The sequence below is a fragment of the Corapipo altera genome, unplaced genomic scaffold, assembly GCF_003945725.1.
Source record: "Corapipo altera isolate COAL_440 unplaced genomic scaffold, ASM394572v1 108, whole genome shotgun sequence".
NCBI classification, from domain to species: domain Eukaryota; kingdom Metazoa; phylum Chordata; class Aves; order Passeriformes; family Pipridae; genus Corapipo; species Corapipo altera.
The window spans coordinates 666,705-692,970 of NW_020885028.1; the positions used below are offsets into that span (position 1 = coordinate 666,705).

General features: G+C 42.4%; 1 protein-coding gene across 1 annotated transcript in view; it reads left to right on the plus strand.

Annotated features, from left to right (window-relative positions):
• Positions 1 to 26,266, plus strand: part of CPAMD8 (C3 and PZP like, alpha-2-macroglobulin domain containing 8) — a 50,220-nt gene that overhangs the window by 16,121 nt on the left and 7,833 nt on the right. Inside the window, exons 19-36 of the mRNA XM_027668112.1 lie at positions 73 to 135; positions 2,967 to 3,198; positions 3,804 to 3,957; positions 4,565 to 4,707; positions 5,144 to 5,195; positions 5,871 to 6,169; positions 6,563 to 6,788; positions 7,321 to 7,497; positions 10,257 to 10,338; positions 12,138 to 12,294; positions 12,744 to 12,818; positions 14,659 to 14,824; positions 15,522 to 15,608; positions 16,491 to 16,627; positions 16,943 to 17,098; positions 17,481 to 17,543; positions 17,913 to 18,151; positions 21,221 to 21,308. Coding sequence (XP_027523913.1) covers positions 73 to 135; positions 2,967 to 3,198; positions 3,804 to 3,957; positions 4,565 to 4,707; positions 5,144 to 5,195; positions 5,871 to 6,169; positions 6,563 to 6,788; positions 7,321 to 7,497; positions 10,257 to 10,338; positions 12,138 to 12,294; positions 12,744 to 12,818; positions 14,659 to 14,824; positions 15,522 to 15,608; positions 16,491 to 16,627; positions 16,943 to 17,098; positions 17,481 to 17,543; positions 17,913 to 18,151; positions 21,221 to 21,308 — 2,596 coding nt within the window. The remainder of the gene's footprint in view (positions 1 to 72; positions 136 to 2,966; positions 3,199 to 3,803; positions 3,958 to 4,564; positions 4,708 to 5,143; positions 5,196 to 5,870; positions 6,170 to 6,562; positions 6,789 to 7,320; positions 7,498 to 10,256; positions 10,339 to 12,137; positions 12,295 to 12,743; positions 12,819 to 14,658; positions 14,825 to 15,521; positions 15,609 to 16,490; positions 16,628 to 16,942; positions 17,099 to 17,480; positions 17,544 to 17,912; positions 18,152 to 21,220; positions 21,309 to 26,266) is intronic.

Below are 26,266 nucleotides of genomic sequence, written 5' to 3' on the forward strand. Positions count from 1 at the left end.
TCTCTGATTTGTCAGTTATAACTGTCTTAATGAAAGAGTTAATTCACAAGGACTTCTTTCTTGTTCTACCAGAGCAGAGAAGAGAAAAAGAACCTTCTTTCCTGAAACATGGATTTGGCATTGCCTCAATGTCAGGTATTGACAGGGAATTTTCTTAATTATATCCAGAGGGTTGTATCTGTTCAACTACAAAAAAACAAAGCTCTGTAAAACCTATTGGAGTTACATTGGCATTTTCTGATATTTTTTCATTCTTTTTCTTCATTACCACCTTAATCAATACTCTTTGCAACATTTCATCTGGTCTTGAAGTGTATTCACCTGCTTCAAGTGGAACCTGTCAGTTGTAACCACATTGATTCTCTATTGAGTGCTTTTCAAATTCCTTCTTTCTCTGTCATCTGTTGCAAAAGCATCTCCCCCAAACCTTAATTTACTGCCTCATAAATAGTGGTTTCCTCTGGGTACAGTTGGAACTGAGAAAATTAATAAATAGATAACTAATCTTTCCCACAACAGCACACCTAGGATAATTTGAAGCAATTATTAAAAGACTTCTCCAGGTTTGCAAGTAAACTTCCTTCTCAATAAATGATTGTAAATTAAATTTGACAGGAACTTGGAGCAAGTGTATTCAAATCTGTTCAATTGAGCATGAAATATGCTTTATAGAAATACACAGAGAATTCCAGAAGTGCCTGTTTGGGCCTCAGCAAGCTGGGGCAGTTAATTATAAGTGGGAGAGTGTGGAATAAAAAGTTGCAGATTGCATTTTCTCCACTTTGTTTCATTAGAAACAACTGAGTTGACCATTTCTTCACTTCCACTCTCTTGAACAGGAAGAATTTATTTTTTTCTTCTATCATTTATAATTACAAAATACAATCCTCAAAAAAAAAAAAGAAACAAAAGCCTAATGTCAACTTCCCAAACCAATTCTAAAAATTCCTAGAGCCTGGCTGGAGGGTCTAATGGCTGGAAATGAGTGTGTACTTTGGCCTCCTGCCCAGAAGAGTAAGTGCCCTCATGTGTGAAAATAATGTTAATACTGGTTATGGGCTGAAATCCCAGTGGAAAGAACATCAGCTGCAACAAATTGTCCGGTTAAACAAACTGGAATCTTGCCAGTCATAGAGCCAGGACACCCTTCTACTTATTCTTCAGGGCTGGGGATTATTGCAGGTACCAGCTGCATAACTCCAGTTAGTATGAGGACCTAAATATTAAGGAATTAGTCTGCTTAAAAGAAGTTAAAATAGCTTTAATTTTTAAGTAGGTTTGGGTTAGATAACAGGAAGAAATTCTTTACTATAAGGGTGATATTGGCACAGGTTGCCCAGAGAAGCTGTGGCTGCCCCATCCCTGGAAGTGTCCAAGGCCGGGTTGGACAGGGCTTGGAGCAACCTGGGATGGTGGAAGGTGTCCCTGCCCTGGAATGAGGTGAGCTTTAATGTCTCTCCCAACCCAAACCATTTCATGACTCTGTAATAACTTGGTGTTGCCAAGCCAAGTGTATTTCCCAGGCTCTCCACTCTGAACTTTGATTTGGGGAACCACATTCATTGGCCAGTGCTTGGAGCCTGACTGAGCTTAGCATGTCTATTAAATGGCACAGTGATCTCTAATTTTCATCAAACCATTTGTTTTAATTCTTTCCCCACTGTACTGTAAATACACAGATCAGTCCATGACCTCCTGCCTGGCTCCTGACAGTTCCTGCAGCTTCAGGCTCAAGGAGAATTGCAAACAGTTGATGTAGAGGAGCAAAGTGAAAGTGCTTCATTTATGCCAAAAGTGAATCACTTTCATGTGAACAGCCGTGGAAGTGCAGTTCTTGGGGGTGGCCTGGATGTGGATCAGGCAGCTTTGCAGGTGACAATGTTTCATGGAATGTTCTGGGTTGGGAGGGACCCACAAGGATCATGTCATGCTGTAGGCTCTCCAAGTTTGTTCTGAAGACCTTCCTTCCTCCTTTTCCATGCCCTCAAAAGCTCACAGAGCTGACAGCATGTGTATCAAGCTCTGGGGAATAAATAAGAACTTGAGAGCAAAAAACCTTGGGGTGTACTCGTAATTGCACCAATCATGCTGTCAGTTGAGCCATGAAATAGCTTTTGTTCTTGTGTTGGAGGAAATGTTTTCTGTTCCAGGCAAGGCCAAAGATGCTTTGCAGGAGGGAAATATTCTTCAGAAGAAAATTGAATTTCTGTTATTACAAAGCATAGAAGAGGATACCAGGTTCATGATATCCTGTCGGGGTATGCACAGGAAAGCTAAATACTCAGAGACTTGATTTTTAATAGTTAGTTTCAATCCCCATTGGAAGAAAATGATGGATTTGGAAGTTTTCTAAGTGAGGCATTCCAAACCCCAACAAACCAAAATGTTTCTGAATCAAAACAAACAGTTGCTGAACTTGGTGTCTAGAAAATTTCTCATTTGACCTTATATTCAAGCAGAGTCTGCAGTGTAGAAATGGACACAGGGACAACAAAAAATACTTTTATTTCACTAGCCAATATTGATGCTGAGATAATTAAATAAATTATTGTTGAACTGTTTTTATCCAGGACCTCATTCTGGGATTCTTTCTTTTTTTGTTGTTGTTTTTTGGGGTTTGGTAGTTTTTTAGTTTTTTTGTGGAGGATTTTTTTGACTTGATGCAGACATTTGCCTCTAAGAAAAGTCACTTTATGATGAGGCTGCAAAATAAAGTTTTTGAACCTGTACAAATTTGTATGGTAGATTGTTTCACAGAACTAACTACTTGCTGTTCTCCTTATAAATGTTTACAGGTCTCAACTGGCAAAAAACATCGAGCCTTTTATAAGCTACTGCTCAAAGCTGCTGATGTTATCTTATAAATTTGGATGTGCAGGGAACTCCCCAAAATGTGTACTTAAATTAAATGCTTTGGAATGAAGTTAATCTGCTGAACCCAAATTGTTTCACGTTCCTTTTGACAGTAACACATCAGGGGAAGCCCAGCTGCATGTGGACGTGCCTGACTCCATCACCACCTGGATCACGGAGGCTGTGGGTCTGTCTGAAGAGAAGGGTTTGGGCATTGCCAGACAGACAGAGCTGAAGACATTCAAGCCTTTCTTCATTGATTTCACCCTGCCCTATCACGTCATCCGGGGGGAACAGACCAAAATCCCACTGACTGTCTACAACTACCTGGCTGTGTGTGTAGAGGTAACAACCCCCTCCTTTTGCTGAACAACTCAATTCTGGTTTATCATCAGAACCTCATAGTGATCCACAAGTTACATTAGATAAGGTACCAGCCTAATGTAGAGGTAAGCTCAGCAGAGGGGCCTTGAAAAGATAAATATTGCTTTTCAATACAAATAAAAGTCATTGTTTTATTTACTTTCAGCTAGAAACACATGTAGTGGTCTGGAGTGTCTTGCAGCACTTCAGAAGTGCAAATATTGAAAAGTGTAGGGAAAAAATATAGAGAAGGCAATTAGGAAGCTCCTTGTGAATCACAGAAGAAATTCCTTCATGATTGGAAAGCTGCCAGAAGTAGTTGTTTTGGTTTTTTTTCCCAAGTAATCCTGTCTCCCAAGATGTTTTCTTTTCAAACTCATTGTCTCCCTACCCTCAGTAGTATCTCTCAGAAATACTTGTAGAATTGCTGAGCTGAAAGTACTGCTCTCAGTCAAGTACATGACTAGAAAGCTCGAAGAACAAATAAATCTGTATGCTGTGATTTTTGTGGAGCATTTTGTGGCTTTCAGAATTTTTACAAGTGGCTTTGCAGCTGAAATTTGTAATGAATTCCAAAATTTTCACAGGTCCACGTGAAGATTTCTGTCCCAAAAGGCATAAAGTTTGTTGGACATCCTGGGAAGCACCATCTGACAAGAAAGAAGTGCGTTGCCCCTGGGGAAGCCAAACCCACCTCTGTTGTTCTCTCCTTCAATGAGCTGGGACTGAGCAACATCACTGGTAGTATAGAACTAAAAACAGCTTGTTGCTTGAAAGAGTTTTACAAGTGTTTCTTTTTATTTCTCTTTCAGCAGAAAGTTCTTGTTTCTCCACTACCCCAAAGGGGAATTTTTTATTCCACTTGCTGCCAACTTGGCTTTTCAACCTCATTTATTGTAGAAACACATTCTATACCTATAATGCACAGAAGAGCCTGTTACAAACCTCAGGAGATTCCCTGGTTATCAGTTTTCCTGTTGTGATATTTGCTCATGTGAGGTTGGACCTGATAGATTTCCCTGAAGAGAATTTTTAAATTTCCTTGGGAATTTTTAAATAAGAGAATAACAACAGATTTTGTACATCTTTCAACAAATAATCCCAGTACAAATTGGCCAACACTGAAAATTAGAGAAGAGTTTCTCTGTTGCCCCATGACTGGCCAAATGTTGCCTGGTTTTAGATGTGATCATTCAAATATGGCATAAGGGTAGTAGGAGAGAGCTGTATTTCCAAAACACTTGATGTACTGGTAATTAGCTGTATCTAATTCTTTCAGATCTTCTCTTAAGCTCGTGGAGATCTTCCTGTCTCAAAATACCTCCTGCTTTTCCCTTCTATTTCTTAGCAAAAGCTTTTGCTTATGGTGGGACTAATTGCTGTCAGGATGGCATGCAGAGCTTAAAGAATGACAAACACTCAGAGGACACTTTTCTGGACAAAAGAACCCCAATGGGAGTGGATTATGTTCGTAGCAGTGTGATTATTGAGGTAAGAAAATAGAAATTTGCAATAATTCAGATAAAAATGGGCAAATTGTGACAGTTTTTAGGTAACCAAACATGGATAGGTTTATCAGAATCCTCAAATTGATTTGTGGTTTGTTTCCATGATTGGAAATAATGTAGTGATACTTGTACAGAAAAAGCCCATGTGGTTCTGAGCTTACCTGGTGAATCTTCAATATTGTTCAGGAGAAAAAGGAATGGAAATTTTATTGGATAAACTTACCCTGTTAATCTAAAATGTGCTGTACTGTGAGGTTCTCTGGCGGTGGTTGGCACATAGTGTCATCTCTTTCTTATAAAGGACATAAACAACTGTACAGCAGCAGAATATAATTTCTGTGTTTTCTAAGTAAAACTGAGATCTGTTCCTGCTCATCCAAGCCCTGTGGGTTTATGTGTGGATTTCTGTCTTTCTATAGCCAGAGGGACTGTCCAGAGAATACACCTACAGTGTGTTCTTCTGCCCAAATGGTAAGTTCATAATTTGAATGAGAGATTCAGTTTGTTTGATTCAGTTTTAAATAAAAACATTTGGCTTCATCTCCTTAAAAAAAAAAAAAAAAATTAAATTTTTGAGTCCGTTTCTCTGTGATTGATGAGTTATGGTGTGTAGGAAGAATTTTTGAATAAAGTCTTTCTAACCGGGCTGGCTAATTATGAATTTACTTCAACTGCCCAAATGATTTCTGGAAATGGCCATTAAATTCCTTTACTTTATGAAACAGTTTGAGTATTCAGCACTGTGGACAGTAACTGAGACTGTACTATATTTTCAGTTGGTCTTTTAAAATTCAGTTCTGGAATCAGTATGTCCTTTCTGCCAGAGATTTGGGTAGCTCAGAGTTGGCTCCAGTAGCTAAACAGAGCTGCTTTTGACTACTAGATTTGAACTGAAAAATCACTTGCAGACTTCACGAGAAATTCAACTGAGCAGTTTGAAGTATCTTCTATACTGGAAGGATGTAAAAATAAAAGATGAGAAGAAACATCCATGTTTACTTTCATAGATTGTTTTAAGAGAAGCTGGAAAAAACCATTACTTAGGAAAGGTGTGTTTGTTTAAATTTAGTAATCAGCAGTGGGTTATTTTTGAAGTCTGTAAACTCAGCTCTAATTCTTACAACATTCCATTATTTTTCTGGCTAGAGAAAATCCACATATCTACACCTAACAAATATGAGTACCAGTACATGCAGAAACCTGCCCAGATGACCCACTTTGATATTGCTGTGAAAGCCCACAATGATGCTCACCTGGCCTTGTCCTCTGGTCCCCGCGACATGGCAGAGATGACAGAGATTGTTATTGGTGGACATCAAAACAGCAAAACATGGATTTCCGTAAGCAAAATGGGTGAGCCCGTGGCCAGCAGGGACACACCTGGGATCCTCTCCTGGGATGAATTCCGCAGCTTCTGGATCAGCTGGAAAAATGGAATTATCCAGGTACTGAATTCTTGTAAGGGTCTCAAAGTCTCTTTTTAAAAAGAGTCTGAGCACACAAATGGCAGGTTTTCCTTAGGTTGGTGTAAAAGGTAAAAGATTCTCTCCTGTTGTCTTTTCTGTTTAAATTCTTTAATCAGAACAAATCTGCTCAGAACAAATCAGTTTGGTGTGTCCTCAGGACCTCAGTCTTCAACATTTTTAGTCCTTGAAGGTCAAGCCTGTGGAATTCTCATTAAACTTCCTTGGATTGTTTTGTGGGTGGGAAAGAGAAAGGTATTGATCGATGTACAATGTTCTCTGATGCACATATGAGTTAGGGGGTCCAAGGACACCTGGCAGAGTGACTCCAAATGTACGGGCTCTTGGAACTACCTGGTTTTCTGTCCCTTTCAGGTTGGCCACGGTACTCGGATGCTAAATGAGTCTATTATTGTGGAGTGGACAGTCCCCAAACAGCTTGAGGTGAAGTACGTTGGCTTTTCCACAGGCTGGGGGTCAATGGGAGAGTTTAAAATTTGGAGAAAAGAAGAGACTGATGAAAATCACAATGAAGCATTTACTCTTGGAGTTCCCCACAACATAATTCCAGGATCAGAAAGAGCTACGGCTTCAATCATAGGTATCAATTCTGAGGAGGTATCACTGGGTATCAAATGTGAAGAGATACTCCAGCTGTTACTTGCTTCTGACCAGTATTTGAGTAATGCACACCTGATAAGATAGTCATAGGCATTTACACTGATGAGGTAGTCATAGGCATTTACACAGGTTTTATGCCGCTTAATTCTAGGACAAATGATTTTTTGGGGGGTTTTTTGTCACTTTTTTGAAACCTGTTTGAGTTGACAGTGATTTAAAGTTGATACTGAGAGCTTTGCAGAGGCACTGACTGTTAGAGTTCACAGTATTTATTTCATAATCATCAATAATCACAAATCATCCTGTGTTCTAAACTCACCTTAAATTGGGAAGTCATGGACAATCCAGCTCTGAAATGTGGAATTTCTTTAATCCAACAAAAGATTGAAGGTCTTAGATTTAACATATGAAGGACTTCCCACTTATGATACAGTTTATTTAACCGGTGATATTGGTATAGTCAGGCAGGGTTTAATCGTAAGACACCAACATATCACCTCTTTCTCAAACAGGAGATGTGATGGGTCCTACTTTGAACAACTTGGACAACCTTCTGCGATTACCCTTTGGCTGTGGGGAGCAGAACATGATCCATTTTGCTCCCAATGTTTTTGTCCTGAAATATCTGCAGAAAACCAAACAACTCAGTCATGAGGTGGAGATCGAAGCTACTGATTACCTTGTTCAAGGTAACTCATTACATTCACAATTTATAAATGGAGAAAAGTTAGAAGAGAGTTTTACTTGTATCCTGTCATGCTTTCTAATCAAGAGTAACCCAAATGATGAGGATTCATCATTTCTTGTAGGGTAATCTCACAGATTAACAGATTTTGATGGCAAGACATTTTCCCTTGATACATAACCTGTGTTTCCCTTCAATAACTCTTAGTTTGGATGTTTATTGATTTATCTTTTTTATTTTTTTTCTTAGATAGCTGATTTCTATGTTTAAACATCTTAGAAAGCCAAGGAAAACTAATTTTCGTAAAAATCCATACATTTTTTTGCCTTATTCATGAATTGTCTTTCCATCACTTTAGTCAGGACATGGCTCTCCTCTGGACTTTCTTTTTTTAACACTATTTTCTTACTAACATTGTACCCAAAATCAAAAGTTAGTATGCAAAATAGTTATCCTAGAGGCATATAATGAGGGATTTTATCTGTCCTTTCAGTGTCCTGTCCTACCTCACTAAGCAGCTCAAAGCAATCTTTTTCTTTGCGCTGTTTTTCTCAGCATTTGTTTAAGAAGAGCCACATGCAAAATAGTTTTATAACGAAGTGCAATTTTCAGTAAGAATTCAGAGAGCATTAAAAACAAGAATGACCCAAAGGGACAAAGCTTTCTTGTGTATGAGTCAGACAATAGTCATGTGATGAAATCAGAGGTGACAGGATTAGGTGGTTCTCCTCTGAAAATATAAATATAAAATGGAATATGCCAGATATTTCTTGTATTCAGCAGCTAAAGCCCAGTGCTGCTTCCTTTGCCTGGCTCCACTCATTCTACTTGTAATGTTTAGTGCTTGCTGAGAGCAATGAGGCAAAGGGAATTTGTTAATAGTCCAAGTCAGTGTTTCCTTTGCAACATCTTTTGCTTTTGTTTCCTTTTAAGAATCTGCAAACCTTCCAAGTTTTTGGCTCTAAGCTCTGCTTGCTAATTAACCCTGACAGAAGAAATTCTCAAGAGTTTTAAACTCTTCTGTGTTTATTGGAGCCCTGCCAAGTGCAAGGTTTAGATGGAGAAAGTCTGTTTGCTCACTCCAGAAGGCTTTTGTGACTTACCAAGCCAGAAAACTTCTTCGCTTAGTCATCCATGGTGGAAAGTGCTGATACCCAACAATTCCTGTGTATTTCCTAAACTTTAGAAGTGGCCTGAGCTAAACCAGTCAGCATTTTTTCTACTTCCCCGCAACACAGTTCTACAAAAGCAGATGAAAAGGGGAAAACTGGGAAGGTGAACCTCTCCAGTGAGTCCCAACATCCACGGAGTGTTTGAAAGGGAAGATTTCAGAAGAGCTAGCAAGACATCAAGTCTGCCACTCCCTACCTTGGAAGCAAAGAAGAATAAGTGTAAGAGCAATGAAGCACAACTGAATTAAAAATGAACATTCCAAGAGACAATGATAAGAGAGGTATGAAGACTCAATGTGTCCGTTTACACACTGGAAAGGGACACTTAGGAACTATTTAAGCAGGAAGGGCTCAGTAGTAAATTGAACCTGAGGCCTGCAGAGAAGAAAAGGAATCTAATTTAATGTCACACCTATTGTTTGGAGGAAGAAAAAAAAATAATACAATTATTTAGGCTTTCTGCCATGTGTTGTAGCTGTGCCGCAATCCTCAGGCAAAGATGTGGTTAATACAAGAGCATCAGTATTCTCTAGGGCTTTGTTCCTCCCATTCAAACCATTCCGCCTGCTTTCTCTGTGAGCACTGGAAGCCTATAGAGCAACTGGAAAGTACAGGAGTCATGGTCAGTCCTTACTCAGGGATTGAGGAACTGCCTGTATCCGGAGAGGTCAACAAGGAAGCTTCACCTCTGGAAATGAAAAATAGCCCATTCTCATAAAAATGTCATGTGGTGTGGAATAAAACATCTACTGATGTGTTGGAGAAATTAGCAAGCAGTAAATGTCTTTTGACACCATCTTCTTGCAGGTTTGACACGTTTCCTTATCAGAAATACCCACTCTAAGGGGTTTGATTCCAATGGGTGTTTAAGAGTTTTCTCCAAGTGTATGTTCTGTGTTCCTCAACTTATATATTCCTGTATTCCTAGAGTGCTTTATTAGGAAGAGCAGTTCATGGTTATAGACACACAGATTTGAGAAGCAAATTATTTTCCTGGTAGGAAGAGCACTTTGACTATCTTTCTTAATTTTCTGTCTCAGAAGACATTTCAGGAGAGAGTTCTTATCTTCAACTTGTTAATAATGTTGCCTAAAACAAGCGTTAAGACAGTCCTGGTAGCTTGGAAATCTTCAAGGGCATCAAGATCACAGCTGTTATTGTTATGTTACAGTTACCTTAAGTTGTCCCAAGCAACAGCTTTGGAGAAAAGTCTGAATCCAGCTGTGCTGTTGAAAGAAAACCATTTTCATCTGTATTGTGCATTCAGTAGAGCAGAAGGAGAGTGGCTGTGGACTTAGGGAAAAAAATCTTTCTTTTGATACTGCATTTTTTTCAGAGGAGTGTCACATTTCTAACATTTCAAGTGTCCAAAAGGCAGGAGCTGCAGTGTCCGAGATGTTATCCTGACCGGATTTCTGGATAAGCTGTATGGACACAGAGCTGGCTCTCACTCACAGCAGAACAAGAGGCTGCCTGGGGCAGCAGAATCCCTTATATGAGTGCCAGATGCTCTGAGTCTTCATTCACTTGAAATTCTTGTTTTTCTCTATGTGAGGATTTTGGACTCCCCCAATTCTTTTGTGACTTCCAGGCTACCAGCGCCAGCTGACCTACAAGAGACAAGATGGCTCATACAGTGCTTTTGGGGAGAGAGATTCATCAGGGAGTATGTGGTGAGTTGCTATTTAAAACAGAGTTAGAAAAGTGTTAAGTGTTTGCTAAATGGGAAAAATACACAGTTGGCTGGGAAAGAAGAGGAATTTTCCAGCTTCTATCGTGGTATTGCACACAGTGGAGAATAGAAATAAAACAGGAAAATAGAAATAAATACTCAGTGAGTATAGAATTACTGCTTCAGTGCTGCTGAATGTTCTTACTACCCTAAGAGGTGCGTTATAGTTATTTCAGGACTCAGGAGCAGATAAGATAGTCAGATCTACTGATACGCTGTCTTGGTTTAAGCCCAGCTGGAAATTAAGCACCACAGAGCCGCTCGCTCAAACACCTTCTCTTTCCCCCCAGCCTGGTGGGACGGGAAGGAGAATCAAAGTAAAACTTGTAGGTTGAGATAAGAACAAATTAGTAATCAGAAATAAGGTAAAAATACAGTAATAATGGTAAATTATAATAATATTGACAGTAATAAGGCAAGACACCAAGTGGTGCACAATACAATTGCTCACCACTCACTGATCGATGCCAGACCCTCCCTCCCGAACCCAGATGGGACCCTCTTTCAGGTAATTCCCCCCAGTTTATACACTGGACATAAAGTTCAGGCACAGAAGCCCTATTTAAGGTTCCTATTTGAAAGTGGAGTAGCAATTATGGAGTATTTAAGCACCAAATTCCATCAGGGAATGGAGCTTCACCATTCACCATGTACAGAGAAATGGGCTGTCTCTAGAAGTGGCTGAGGCTTCTACCAGGGTAGGGAAAAAACACCCCACCAAAGCCAACTCAAAACCCCCAAAGAATTCTTATCCCGTGTGCTTTATATCCCCTCATGGATGAAATGGGGTGGATTTATGCTCTGAGAATAAGAGCAGGATCTTCAGAGTCAAACAACAGGAGAGCCAGAAATTAAGAAACTAAGGAATCAGCTCATCTCATGATGTGCTCCTGGGGACACCATGGCCTGGGAGGTTTCTGTTACATCACCTCAGTGTTGCTGACTCTGGCTCAGCTGTAGTGGATCCTTGTCTTCATTCATTTGCCTGTGCTGTCATCTGGCTTCTCCGTCTGCTTCGTATTTTGGTTTTAACTGATTTACTTCACAAACTCATTGGAGGGGAACCACCACTGCTGCTGCCTCACTGTTTCCGAGATAGTGAACTTTTGTCTCAGCTCCGGCATCTCCCAGTCCCTCAATGTCCAATATGGTGACATGGAATTACTTAACACTTGAAAGCTCCCCTGCTAGGCCATGTTTGCTACCCTCCCATTCCTCAGGGGCTCGTAAATGGGATGACTCAATCTCCCAGAGCTGGCCAGTGCTCACACTTTTTGTCAGAGGTTTAGAATTCCAAAAACACTTCTGGTGCTTTCTTAAATCTTTATTCTTTATAAAGTCTAACACAGCCTCAGACTTCAGCAATGGATCTGGATTTCTTATAAGAAATATATTGATTCTTAATTTAAAAATATTGATTCTTGACTTAAAAACTTTAGTAATTTAGGTGGCAGATGAGCACTTATAAAAAAAGAACTATATTTCAGGGTGTGCCACAACTACAACAAATATATCTTTGAGTTCTACTTTTCAAGTTAGTTGACCCCTAACCCTGTTCTTATCAAGAAGTTTGGGGAGTGTTCAGGTGCTTTTACAAATGAACTTTCTAACAACAATATTTAATGTTTCCCAACATGATTTTTTTTTTAATTTGTGCTTTCTAAGAATGTTGGTTTTCCCTTACTGATAGTTTATTCTAAATTTGTTTTCTCAGTAAAGATGATACATTCCTATTTACAGGCTCACGGCTTTTGTCCTCAAGTCCTTTGCTCAGTCTCGTGGGTTTATTTTCATTGACCCAAAAGAACTGACAGCTGCCAAAGACTGGATCATCCATCACCAGAAAGAAGATGGTTCTTTTCCTGCTATGGGCAGGATACTAAATAAAGACATCCAGGTAAAAACCGTACAGGATCCAAATCATGCAACAAGAACATTTTTGAAGTTATTATTAAAGCATGAAGTGATGCAGTTTCCTTATGCTCAATATGAAATTTGCACTTGAATGGCTGGAAGAAGCAGGAGAATTTCAGTTTAAACAAATCTGTCAGAATGTGCCTGTGTGGTGTCCCCAGAGGAGGGAAAGCAAGATGTCCAGTGTTACAAAACACCTGAGTCGTGTGCACTGAGTGTGTCCTCAGGCCACTACCGGGGACAGTCCTGGGTCCAACCAATGTTGGGTTGGGTTCCTAAATTTCCTACTCTTTATGTGCCAACCAAAAGAGATTCTGTGATGCCTCAGCTTCTCTAGTTCTAACATGTTCTCTGTCTTGCTTCAAGACTCTTTTTATCCAGTGTCCTCTTCTCTAATTTTCATCCAGTGGTTTGTGTTGTTTGCCCTTCCAGGGTGGAATCCATGGGAAGATCTCCCTGACAGCTTATGTGGTTGCATCTCTTCTGGAAACAGGTGTCACCTCTGAGGTAACAAAGACTCAGTTAAAACAGCTCTCAGTTTTTCATGTTCTATGAAATTCTCGTTTTTTTAAACTTCACTTTACTGCTGTTTGCTCTCAAAGGTTCTATGATCAGTTGAGTGACAGCATCCAGGTAACAGAGGGTGCTGCAAAGCCTTGAGATTATTCTAAAGTTAAGGAATCTGGTCTGAATTTATTCAAGGTGATCTCCCACCCCCCTACCATCAGCTCATGATTATTCTACCAGAGCAAAACACTTCCCTGCAGCCCCATCCCTCAACCTCTCCCAGAAATTCCTGCAAAAAGTGTTTTCTGCCTTGTAACTTCAAGGTGTGATTTCAGCCTTTGCAGATCCTGGTTGCTTGCCTAGAAAGGCTCAGAAAACCTGGCTTAGTGCTAACAGCAATTTAACTTGGGGATACAGCAAACTCCTGTGGTCTGGCTTGGCTGCTGTGGCCAAAAAGCTACTGCTGTTGGATTACAGTGCCTTTGGAGAGCTGCTCTCCTGCAATATGTGGGATTGAGGGCTTTGCAGAAAAGTCCTTTTCTTCCTTGTAGTGAGACAGAACAGGAGCACTACAGAAAAGAGAACAGCTATGTCAGAATGTGCAATTCCACTGCATGATTTTGAATTAGGAAAAAAAACCCCACGATTTCCAGTACAACTGGTCTTTCAGAAATTCCTTCTTAAAACTCACGGTAAAACAGTGCTCCTGTCCTCTGTATTTTTGCCTGCATGCAGTTTCACTAGGATGGAGATGCTCAGATGAGATCATAGTTAAACATTCCCACTAGTTAGAACTGGGAACATGTCTCCTTGAGCAGGCCATGGATCCAGCTCTTCCCTTGCTCTTCAGCAGCCAAGGGAAAGGGGTGGGGTGGGTGAAGTGTGTGGACAGGTAGAACTGCCTGGAAGATGATAGGAGGAGTATGTTGGAGCATCTCTTGGTGATTTGCACTCAGACAAAAGGATTGTCCATTGAGGCACAACCCTGGGAGTTTGGGGAGATGTTGAAACAGCCAGTGCAAACAGAACTATCCCTTCAGGAACTCTGATAACCTCAGCACTTCTGATGTGAAGCCTGAAGAGGAACCATCCTGCTGTTGCAAGCAGATACCCCCTAACCCCTTGTTCTTGTTGGAGTGGAAGGCTTTCAACCTTATTAAAAATTCAGAAAATCCTCCAGTGCTCCCAGAGGAACTTCCTCCTGCCCTCCAGTGCCCCCCCCTGAGCAGTGATGTGATGCTCTCCCTGGGTTGCAGTGTGGCAAGACAGCCCCAGCATTTTTACTTGCTGGAAGTGCGTTTTCTGTGGATCTAATGGTTTTCCATAGAGGAGATTTGCAAGTGTTACTAATGATCTTTGCTAGGAAATGAGGAAGGGGAAGGTTAGTGCTACAGGGAAATCAAAGGAAACCAAATTACATCAAGTCCAATTAAATTGTTTCTATAAATTATCAGAGCCACGTTCCTACGTGGTGAGGTCATTGAGGGAGTTAATAAAACATGTTTGTTGGCTGCAGGGACCCCTGGGAACCTTGGCCTTTATTATCCTCTGGCGTCTGCCAGACGCTCCGGAGTGTCAGGAACACAATCAAACCTACAGTGGAGAACTTGCTTCTGCTGTGTTCGTCTGCCTTGCAGGGGCATGGAATTTCTTCAGCTTCTGCAGAGAGCAAAATGCATCTTTCCTAGTTCGTTGTTGGATTTTTAGTGGTTTTTTGGCTTTGTTTTTGTTTTGTTTTGTTTTGTTTTAAATGGACATGATACAGTGAGTGATAAAGTGATTCTAACTTCTGAGATGTAGAGGCTGGTAACATGTCTGGGCTCTTTTCCCCGAAATACAGGAAGAAAGAACAGGTGTTGACAAAGCAAAGCACTTCTTGGAGTCCAACCTGTACTCAGCAGAAGACCCCTACACCACTGCCCTGACTGCCTACGCCCTGACCCTGCTGCACAGCCCCTCTGCAGCGGTGATGCTGCGCAGGATGAACAGCATGGCCATCACCCAAGGTACTGAGCTCCTGGGCCACCCCAAGCTCTCAGTCCTCCTGCAGGAACAAGCAAATACAGAGTGAATAAGGTTCTTCCTCCAGAGGGTGGTGGGGCACTGAACAGGCTCCCCAGGACAGTGGACACAGCACCAAGGCTGACAGAGCTCAAGGAGTGTTTGGATGATACTCTCGGGCACAGGGTGTGACTCTTGGGGATGGACCTGTGCAGGGCCAGGAGCTGGACTAGATGATCCATGTGAGTCCCTTCCAACTCAGCATATTCTGTGAATGCTGTGTTTGAGTTACTGGAGAGGATGGAGTCTGTGAGATGTTTCCTCACAGCACAGTTTCACTTTGTAACTGGGGAGGGCTGAGACCTCAGTCCCACTGATGCTGAGGGAAGACAAGTGTAGCAGAGGCTCTTCAGTGCCTTTCCTGTCCATGAGTGTTTGCCCTGTAACACCTCACATTCCCTGATGGTGTATTGGTGTATTTTAATCCAAAATCCAAGAATTATCTAATTTGTCATGTTGAGTCATTTTTGCAATTCAAAGGGAGCCTCTTGCCCAGGGACTGCTCATCTGACAGGAGGGACAGTGCAGTTCAGGGCAGGGATGGAGTCAATTCTAGAGGGGAATTTGACTGTTCCCATACACAGAGGCTCAGCTGAACTCCTGGTTTGATAACACACATATCCCACCGTCCTCTCTTTCCAGATGGCTTTACACACTGGAGCCTCACAGGAACTCTTGTTGCTGATGAAGATACTTTCATGGGATTTAATGATGGACTCTCTCAATCAGGTACTTGTAGTGCAAGGACAGAGATAGAAGAAAGGGCTGCATCACCAGCCCAATGGCTGCATGAATTTTATTGAATTGTTTTTATAATAGAGGGTATTCTGAAATTGTCAGTCAGTCAGGGCAGGGGCCAGAGGAAAGGAGAGCTCACAAAAAGCAGGTAATGTTATGCTGAAAGAACAAATGAGACAGAGCAGGATGTGGCCCAGAGAAGGATGGGCTTTTCAGCCCCGGCTATCTTGCCAGGTTTCACTCCAGTTTTATAAAGACAGAAGAGTGAGAGTCATATGGGATTCCATCAGGAAGGAATCATTTGAAATGGAAATCTGAGGGAAGTCAAATACATTTAATTTCAGAGCTATTTATCTTTGTGTTTTCAAATGGGCCTAAGGATTGTTCACCAGTCCACTGATGCTTCAGCTGTTTTTCAAGACTTTGGCTGTCAAAGCCACAGCAACTGTTGAATCATGCTGTAATTTTCAAATCACTTAAAGCCACTGACAGTGGATATGATGTAGGTGCACCAATGTTCAGGAAGGATGTAGCTGGATATGGAATGAAAATCTCAGGACAGGAATACAGTAGGGGCGGCAGCAAAGTAGAACTGGAGTGGGAGATAAATTTCTTATGGGATACAATCAAGTAGAAAGAAGGTAATCTGTTATGTGAAGGCAAGAGCTTGTGTTGGAAGCAAAGATATCTTTGGAAGGTGATGTATCTTTGGTGCAGATATATTTTCCTGTGTTTGCTTCTACAGACTCTTAAAATTATGGTTTTTATTTTTCATTTAATGAATATTCATAGAACTATCTGTAGATCTGCCTAGATTTTCACTTCTGGATGGTATTTTGATATTTTATTTTTTTTAATCCCCCTCCCTTTCAGTTGTTTCTGCAGAGGTGGAAATGACATCCTATGCCCTTCTGACCTACACACTCCTGGGAGATGTGGCCTCTGCGCTCCCTGTGGTAAAATGGCTTTCACAGCAAAGGAATGCCCTGGGAGGATTCTCATCTACTCAGGTGGGCTGCCTCTGGAAGAAGAGAGCTTTGATTCATTACCAATTGATTCAGGAATGCGGAGTTTTTATCTAGAGTCCAGACGGAAATTATTTGTATTCTGGTAAGAGGAAAAACTTCCCCAGATTGATAATTTGAAAGGAACCCAGACCCGTCCTTGTCCTCACAGACGCCTATGACAGGAAAAGTGAGCAAACTCCTGACATCTGAATTAAGGAAGATTCTGCTACCAGAAGCTGGTGACTGTAGAGCACAGTTGTTTGGAAGTTTACTCCTGTGTTCTTCACTATTCTAATCTCTCCTGCTTCTGATCCCCAGGACACCTGTGTGGCTCTGCAGGCTCTGGCTGAATATGCCATCCTTTCTTATGTTGGAGGAGTCAACCTGACCATTTCCTTGGCTTCTACTAATCTAGACTACCAGGAGACATTTGAGCTCAACAAGATGAATAAAAAAGTCCTCCAGACTGCAGTGGTAGGTGGTTTTGTGTTTGTGTGCCCAAATTTTTAAAGCAATCCATGTGCTGAGTTCTGACTGAGGACTTGGATCCGGAATGGTAAAAGCACAAGTTAAACACTGAGATCTGGGGACTTTCTGGGGGTTTGTGGCTGGGTTCTAGTATGAAGGAGGCAGCACTCAAAATTAAAGGCATTTTTCACCCTATTTTCACGCCTGAGGCTTATTTTGTGCGGCTACTTTTTTCTGCCATTGTAAATGCAGATGGCTGAAAGTCACTTCACTTCTGCAGTCTCCTTTATAACCATAAAGATATTTGTACAGGGTAAAGCTGAATTGACATTAATTTCCATTCTGAGTGCCATGTCTTATCTATGTCTTAACTGTGGATTCTCCCCAGATCCCCAGTATTCCCACAGGGCTGTTTGTGAGTGCCAAAGGTGAAGGCTGCTGTCTGATGCAGGTAAGGCTGCCATGGGGCTGGAGAAAGGATGTGAGCAGATGATCTCTAAACTCAGTCTGCTTGCTACTTGTAACCCCATTTTGCTATGAGAAAGGAGCTACACTTGGAATTTCTCTCAAAGTAATGATGTAATGTGGTGTTGCTTTAATTCATAGAAGTAAATGTGGTGGTGCTAGGGTAGATCTGATCTGGTTCAGCTTTACCTCTATATAACTATGTGGTAAAGCCTCTGCTGCCTCTCTTCCTCCCATCCCCTCTCTCTGAAGAAATCTGGTGTTTATTCTGGTCTTCAGAGAGTATTTGTAGATGCTATGAAACACTGGGGTCTAATAAGCTGATTTGTTTTGCTTTTCCCCCTTTCTGCTGCAGATTGATGTCACTTACAATGTACCTGATCCTGTTGCCAAACCAGCTTTCCAGCTCCTGGTTAACCTCAAGGAGCCAAAGTCAGAGCAGCATCTCCAGGCTCCCAACCCCCTGAACTCTGGCTCTCCAGATGAGAATCGCTCTGAAGCCTTGCATAGGGAGAGGGCTCTGGGGGATGATGATGACCCCGCATCAGACCAGGACCATCGGGAGTACAAAGTCATACTGGAGACATGCACTAGGTAGGAAACGCCAAACCCTGTTCCTCACCAGAACATTTAGTTTCCTGATCAGCATCACCAAATTCTTCCTTGCTGCACTGTCTGTATCTCAAACAGAGTAAGAGAACTTTCAGCTACCGTTGTGGGGTGTAGGACAGAGTCATCCCATGATCATTCTTGAATGTTGCCTGCTGGCTTTGAGCATTTTAGTGCCAAGTGTATGTCAAACATAGAGAAGTAAGAAGAAATTTACAAAAGTGGCAACACCTTGGGTTTTTATCACTAAGTTTCATTATTCCCTCTCCAAAACCTGAAGATGACAAATGGAATGTTTGAATGCTTGTATCAACAGGAAAAGAAAAAGTCCTGGATTATTTTCTAGGTCTTCAGTAACAGGCTTCCTTTAGCAGCCTCAAAGGGCAAGGTAAATTCAACTGGTTAACTAATATCTTAATTGTGTCAATAGTTTTATAAATATTATTGACATGACTTTGTTATTTGAGTTCCTTACTCTTCAGTTTTGGATACCAAAAACCCAACAGGAGATGCTTATTGCCATGGTATGAATCTGGAACCTGGTAAAGGCAAAATGCATGCAGAAATTTGTTAATAAGCTTTCAAAAGCTCATTCCTTCTTTCCTTGTTCCCTGTAAAGAAATTTAAAATAATTTTTGAAGATGGCATGAGCCAGAAGTTCCATTTCTAGTTCTCAAAGCACTTTGCAAAGACATTAGTAGTTCTGTCTCATTTTATAGATTGGGAAACTCAAGTTATTATGAGAAAACAGGTTGGCTATAGACAAACAGCAGCAAGAATAGTTTCTGATGTGAATTCAATCCACTTACATATTTTGCTTAATCATATTAGTACTGCTGCAGGTGTCAGGGATTGCTGATCTCTCTATAAAATGTTTGGATATTTAAGGAGGTCGTTGGAAATTTGGCCCAGACAGGGAAAACCACAACCAAAGTAAATAAGGAGGGCTTACAGCAGGAGAAACCATTCCCAAGAAATTAATAACTAATCTGCATATGTGTGACTGGGAGTGTGGCAGGTAGTGGGGGTGCTGCTTCCCTGAAACAGCAGAAATCAAGTGAAGGGTTTGGATGTGATTCATGAAAATGGAAAACTCTGGCTCCCGTATCAGTTTATCTCCTTCCTTCCTGCAGAGGCCACGCAGTGACTGCAGCCCTGGACACAGTTGCTTCAGGCAAAGCTGGGATCTTGTTTTCCCTGTCACACACTTGCCCCTTGCCCCTCTTGCTGTGTTGTGGGAAAGACTTTGCCTCCCAATGCCCCAAGCCTGGGAAATCTTTGGCCAGGAATTTTTGGTGTAGTTGAATTTTTCCTCCCTCCGCTGAGAACAACCAGTGACGAGCAACTCAGGGCCAGACTGGCTGTAATAACACAGTATCACTGTCCCAACCTCTTCTCCCCCTGCCCGAACTTTCAGCTTGTTTTAGGGAAGGGTCAGGCTTATAAAGTCTTGTCGTATCAATGCCTTGAAGATGCTGAGGAGGCTGCCCTGCATCAGTGCAACCCCTCTGCTGGTATTTCTGAAACTCCTGCCCCGGGAGTTGCTGGAGCAAAGACAGAAATTTGAGAGGAAGCCCGGTGCAAGGAGATGGATTGCTTGGAAAGAAGACAAAAGCAAACGAAATCTTCCTTTCCTCCCCTTCTCCCAGTAGTGATGCTCTCAACTCCATCATCATCTTATTTAGGCACATGAAGAGAGGAGTGTCATCTAAGGCTGACAACTGAGATATTTTGAGCTGAGGGTGTTCTCAGGGTGTAATGAATTGTTGTCATGCTCAGTGAAGTCATTTGGGTGCTTTTGAGGAGTTAAGGAGAACACAGGAATGTGATATATTACAGAGAAAGGGGAAAATGCAGGCAAGGGACACTGTGATTTATTAGGGAGTATGGAGCGTGGAGTTAGGTCGTGGAGTTAGGTTGGAATTAAGAAGGGTTAACGTCTGTGGGAGCCTGTCAGGCCTGGAGTGCCTCACCCAGAGCCAGCTGGCTCTGTCCCCAGGCCACCTCATGCTACTGCAGGCGTAGAGCTGGGGTGGGGTGTTCCAGCCTCAGCCAGTTCACCCACCCACCCCCGAGCTGGGGGGGGGGTCTCCGGAGAGAGGGGCCTCTAGCTTAGAGCTGGCAGATTTGGTCCTGGAAGCTGTGAACTGTGTTTTCTCAGTGCTGGGCATGAGCTAATGAGCCCTCCTGGGTCCACGCTCACGGTGGTGCAGCTGAATGGCAAACAGGTGAAGTGCCAAGGGGGAAGAGCTCAGAGCTGGCAGGGAATGCAGAGAAAAGGAGTGTTGTTCTGGGATTAGCAGGAGCTGGGTTAGGATGTCGACTCTTCTGCCTTGCTGCAAAAATTGAGATTTTGCAATGGTCCAAATAGACTTTCTCTCCACCCCTTCCCGTGTGGGGTTTTTTTAATGAACTCTTCAACAGTAACAACTCTGAATTTCAGTGGGTTTTTGGAGTTTTCATTAATAGTATAGAAGATAATATGGGCAATGAATTCTTTAACATCAGTAACTACAGAGTGAGTTTGCTGACTCCTTAGCAAAGATACTTTTCTCAGTGTCAGTTAGATGCTGGAGGGAAATGGCCTTTATGAAACTCCAGGGTTGAATGACTCTGCCTGGTGTTGGGAAGTAACATTCCTCTTCCACCGCAGTCCATGTATGTCTACTCAAAAAAGAACAAAAGTTTCTTTTACTTCAAGAGTTGTTTTCCTTTTACCAAGTGCATTTTCTCAGTGATTGATTGAAAAAGAAAGCAAGCAGCCCCATGGGTGACATTTTGCTGCTTTTCTGCTTCCATTTCCCTGGACATCTCCTACATCTCTGCCCCCATGAGTTGGGCATAATTTTGTTGATTAAAAGCAGAAAAGAGGATTTTGTAAAACCAAGTAGTCTGTGCCTTCCCATAAGCACTTCAGAGAAAAGTAGATCCTTTTAATAATTCTTTTTCTTCTGAAGTTCATTTTGTTTGTTCTCCATCCTGAGTTGCCCATGTATCATTTGTTTTCTCGGCTGCTGAGTTGGTTTTTATTCCTGTTTTTGTTCCCATGGGAAGATGGCTGCACTCTGGATCCTCAAACATGGCTGTCTTGGAAGTGCCCTTGTTCTCAGGTTTTCGGGCAGATATTGAAAGCCTGGAGCAGGTAAGATGCTGGAATGGGAATGCAAAACATGACCTTGAGCTGAGATATGAGTGGGAGGGATTCCCTTTTGGGGGCAAAATGCACCGCCAGGGAAGGTTCTCCCTGAGCCAGTGCACAGTAATTAACGGAGATCCCTTGGAAAAGCTGAAGTCCAAATGTGCTCTAACAGGAGCTGTTTATGGCTGCTTAGTGAGCTCTGTTATCTCCAACATCTGGATCCCATTTCTTTGGAGGCTCTATGTCTTGGAATTTTTTGCCTTTTTTTTTTTTCTCTCCTCTCTGCAAGAATCATGTTTCCTGCAGCCAAGCTGAGGTGGACAGAATGTGCCTTGTGCCCAGCCAGCCCTTTAGGGCAGATGAACTGTAATCTTGAGCTTTGCTTTAGATTTGTGGAAGCACTGCATTCCTTGCATTTTGTGGAACATTACATTCACTGCTGAGGTTTTTATGCTGCAAAGAGTTTTTAAGGACTATTTAACCAAAGAGGTGTAAAATCTCTGCATCCTTGAGAACTGGTAAAGAGCTAAAAAATGTTTTGCTTCCAAAAGATCTCTTCTGTTAATAAGTTTTTCTTCATTATACTGGGGGGGGGAGGGATTTGGGGAAGTAATTTTAAAGTAAAGAACGGGCAGTTTTATTTGACATCCTAATTCAAGAAAAAGTGCCCATGGCTTTGTATTCTCTAGGATTTTGCTTGATCTGGCTAATTTATATTATTGTATTATAGATTACATATTATATATATTACTTCTATTATATTTATATTTTCTTGGGGAAAATGAGGCAGATATGTGCCTCTGGAGTGGCTGACAATCCATGTCAGAAGCTGCTGTCATACGGTCTCCTGGGCTGTCACTGAGGCCACAGAAACTTGTGTATTAATCTCTTAGAAGGAATTGCGTCCTTTCAGTGTTAGGGACCTGTGCTGGAATATTTCTGTGTTAATCAGATATGAAATTATTCCTGTAAAGAGAAATATCGAAGTTATTTGTATCAGTTCACAAGCTGCATGTTGAGAATTCTGTTTTCAAATGTATGCATGTAAAACACACCAATTTTTATCTGCCTGATGACCTTCTGGGCCTGATATTCTCTCACGTGCAACAAACAGTGCAACAAACTGAATATGATTATTCAGGTGAGTCAAGGCCACAGGTAGGAGTCTCCAGTATTTCCGTGGTAAGAGAAAGGAGGACAATCAGGTGAAGGGACCTGCAGTGGGTTTGGTTCCTGTTTTCTCTGCTCCTACTGAAGGTGCTGGAGTCATTTGTACTGCTGTCAGATAAGTTCTCTTTATGTAAATAATGGCAGAAAAAACATGGGTAACAACCTGGCTTAAGGCAGAGCTCAAAATGGAACAGGAGGAGAACAACAGGATGTCTTTATGGTCTTAAACCTCTGAAGTGTCTTATCAGCGGAGGGAAGGAGTTGAAAGAAAGAACATAAAGGGATTTTCATTGCAGAAGAACAGGAAAATTGTTAGGTTAAGAAACAAATCCCTGTACTCATTACAAAAATAGGAGTTCCCATCCTCCAGGCTGTACTGGGCAAGTGTCTCCTTCTCTGGGGTCATCAGGGTACTGAGTTAAAGGTGTCTAAGCTGAGGACCTGAGAAGGTCTCACATGTTTATGTATTATTGTGCAGGTTCTGTCCCTTTGGTCCCTAAACACTTTTTCCTTTGCCAGGGCATCTGTGCTCTGCTCTGAGGTTGTTTACAAGGCTGGGTCAGACACAGGTGTCCGAGAGAAAGACTTGGAAACCAAATGTGCTTATTTTGTTTGTAATTACTACTAAAAGGCTGCTACGTGCAGCCCCTCCTGTGCTGTGTCTCCTGGTTTGCACTAACCTGTGTCCAGGGAATACTGCACATGTTCTCAGTTGCAGAAACACTGGAGATAATTGTAAATATGTGATTAACATTAGGAAGCCTGATTCTGATTCCCCAATGAACTGGCTCTATAATGTTTCAAAACACTTCTGTTTGGGGTAGAAGCCCAGAATGGTTTGGGTTGGAAGAGACCTTAAAGCTCATCCAGTTCCACTCTCTGCCATGGACAGGGACAGCTTCCACTAGCCCACGTTGCTCCAAGCCTCGTCCAACCTGGCCTTGGACACTTCCAGGGATGGGGCAGCCACAGCTGCTCTGGGCAACCAGTGCCAGGGCCTCCCCACCTTCACAGGGAAGAAGCACCATGAACACTTTGTTCTGTCCCAGTCCCAAGCCTGGCCTGGGTGGAAGCACGCAGAGGGTTAAAACAAGCTGCCTGCTGCTGCACATGAATTATTTTGCCAAAGCTGATCTCTCCAGCACACGAGGCTTTCTCCAGCACTAAGCACATCAGTTGGTTGTGCTTTTCCTTGTGGCATCTTGCCTGAACCTCATGTTTCTGCCTCTATGGGTAGAAAGGCAACAGTACCAGTGTAGTCCCAACTGTTCAGGTCTCTGGGCATGGAATAATGGGTGGTTTGTTTTCCTTTCTCTTCCTGTCTTAAGGGGAAATGAGCTGATTCTCCTTCTTAACTGGTAAGACTGAGTTCCTCCAGCAGAGAGCTGATCAGTCCTTGCAAATGCCGCAGGATGTCAGGGGCTTCGTGCAGTGCATTCTGCTTCAGGGCTTGTGGGACACAAGAAAGCTGGTTCAAAACACAATTTTGGAACTTTGTTGGGCAAAGAACTATGTAGTTGGTGCCTCATTTTGGAGAGAGGATTGAATTCTTGGGAACCAGTACTGGGCAGTCTATTCCCATAACCAAATCAGAACTGCTTCCTTTGGGGCAGTAGGAGATTTTGCTAAATTCAGAAGACTATTGCACCTTTGAAGGGGAATGTTCCCCTTGAAGAGCTGAATTCCACCTTTCCTATTGCAGAAACGCTTTTACATTTCTAAAAATGAAATGTGGTGACAAAGCTCAAGCAGATCTATAGGTAGGGAGCAAAGATGAGTCATAACCCCACCTGCACAAACACATCTGCTCTGGAGCCAAGCTGGGAGACCTGAGGGTGTTCACCTGGAGAAGAGAAGGCTCCAGGGAGATCTCAGAGCCCCTTCCAGTGCGTGAAGAGAGAGAGAGAGCTCTCTTTAGGCTCCAGGAGAGCTGGAGAGGGACTTTGGACGAGGGATGGAGAGACAGGACAAGGGGAATGGCTTCCCACTGCCAGAGGGCAGGGTTAGATGGGAGATTGGGAAGGAATTCTTCCCTGTGAGGGTGGTGAGGCCCTGGCACAGGTTGCTCAGAGAAGCTGTGGCTGCCCCATCCCTGGAAGTGTCCAAGACCACGTTGGATGGAGCTTGGAGCACCCTGAGCTAGTGGAAGGTATCCCAGCCCATGGCAGGGGGTGGGACTGGATGAGCTTTAAGGTCCCTTCCAACCCAAACTATCCTGTTATTCTGTGATTTCTTCATGGCTATCAAATGTGAGCCCAAAATAAAATTCATCCACTGTATTAGTTTCATGCTGTATTTTGGACACCACCTTCAGCAGAGGCAAGTCCCATCATTCCCTGTACTGCGTTTCCCTGCCATCCCAGCCATTCCCTGTCCTGGCTGGGAGGGCCTGGGCTGTAAATCACATTTCCCTGTGCGTTTGCCCTCCCAAGGGAGCAGTGTGGGAGCAGCAGCCCCACGTGCAGCCCCAGGGCAGCACTGGTTAATGAAGGCTCTGTGCACACCCAGGGCAGCCCCGGGCTGTGCAGCCACAAATCCTCCTAATAATGCTGGGTGTCGACAGGGTCAGGAGGTCACCCTAGGCTGGTGTATATCAAACCTTACCAGAAAAAATGCGACTTCAGCTGAACTGAGCAGTTCCCAGTGGCGCCAGTCCTTCTGAGCCCTCATAAAAGGACTGTCTGCAGCCATCCACTGCTGAGTAACAACAGCCACTACCAGGCCCCTAAAATTATAAGGACAAATTAAATTGGCCATTTCCATATTGTGTGGGACTTAAACATATGTTCCTTTGCTTGTTATAGTAATAACAGGAAGCTTGGGAGCAGGGTTTTACAACTGGGAGCGCTCTGCTGAGGGAAGGCACAGTTAAAGCTGATGGTTGCAGGTTTGGGCAGATTTCAGTGGAAATGCTTTTTGCTTTGTGTAATTCTAAATAATAATAATAATAATAATAATGCTTTGTTCCCCTTTCCACAGAGTTTTTAGTCTAAGGTCTCAAAATAACTTAGGAACACTAAAAGAAATACAAGGGAATATTATCCCTATATTACAAATGGGATTGTCTGACAGAGGTTAAAGTAATGGGACTGAGAATGAAAATATCTGCTCTGACCCTTACTCAGTTCCCCAAGCTGGGATTAAAACACAAGAGTCCTTTTCCACAGACCCTCATTGTCCCCAGTTTCTGGATTAGATGTTTTCTACATGGCAGGCATGTTCTGAATACAGTTTATTGCAATAGTAATGACTGATCAGGCAGGGCAGTCATAATATTGAGATATTAGTATTCCAAATGCAGAAACCACAAGAATAACTTCTGGAAAAATTTAAATAAAGCTTTGTAGATATGGGAAGTACTCTTAAATCATGTTCTGATATTCCTTGGATATACAGATCATCCCAATATATAAAAAACAGAAGAGATGAGTCTGGACGCCTGGCTGGTACAATGCAAATCCCAAATCCCTGGGCCTTGGAGGGACAGAAGATGAGGAGCAGAGGCCTGGCCTGACCCCATTCGTCAAAAGGGAGGGGTGCCTGGGGCTCTTTCAAATGGCTGCTCTTTTCAAATGTGAGGATTAATTTTCCTGGCAGAAGAATGTTTTGGATTTTTCAGCTGGTGGGAGAAGGGAACCTTTAATACCCAGCGCGATTCCCTGGTGATCTGAAGGAGAGACTTTTTATTGAGTGTTTTGGGATCTCCGAGGTCTTGCTGGAGCCTTGGTACTGAAAACAATCTGGGAGCTACTTAGGAAGGGGGATAAATTCACCAGGGACCAGGAAGAGCC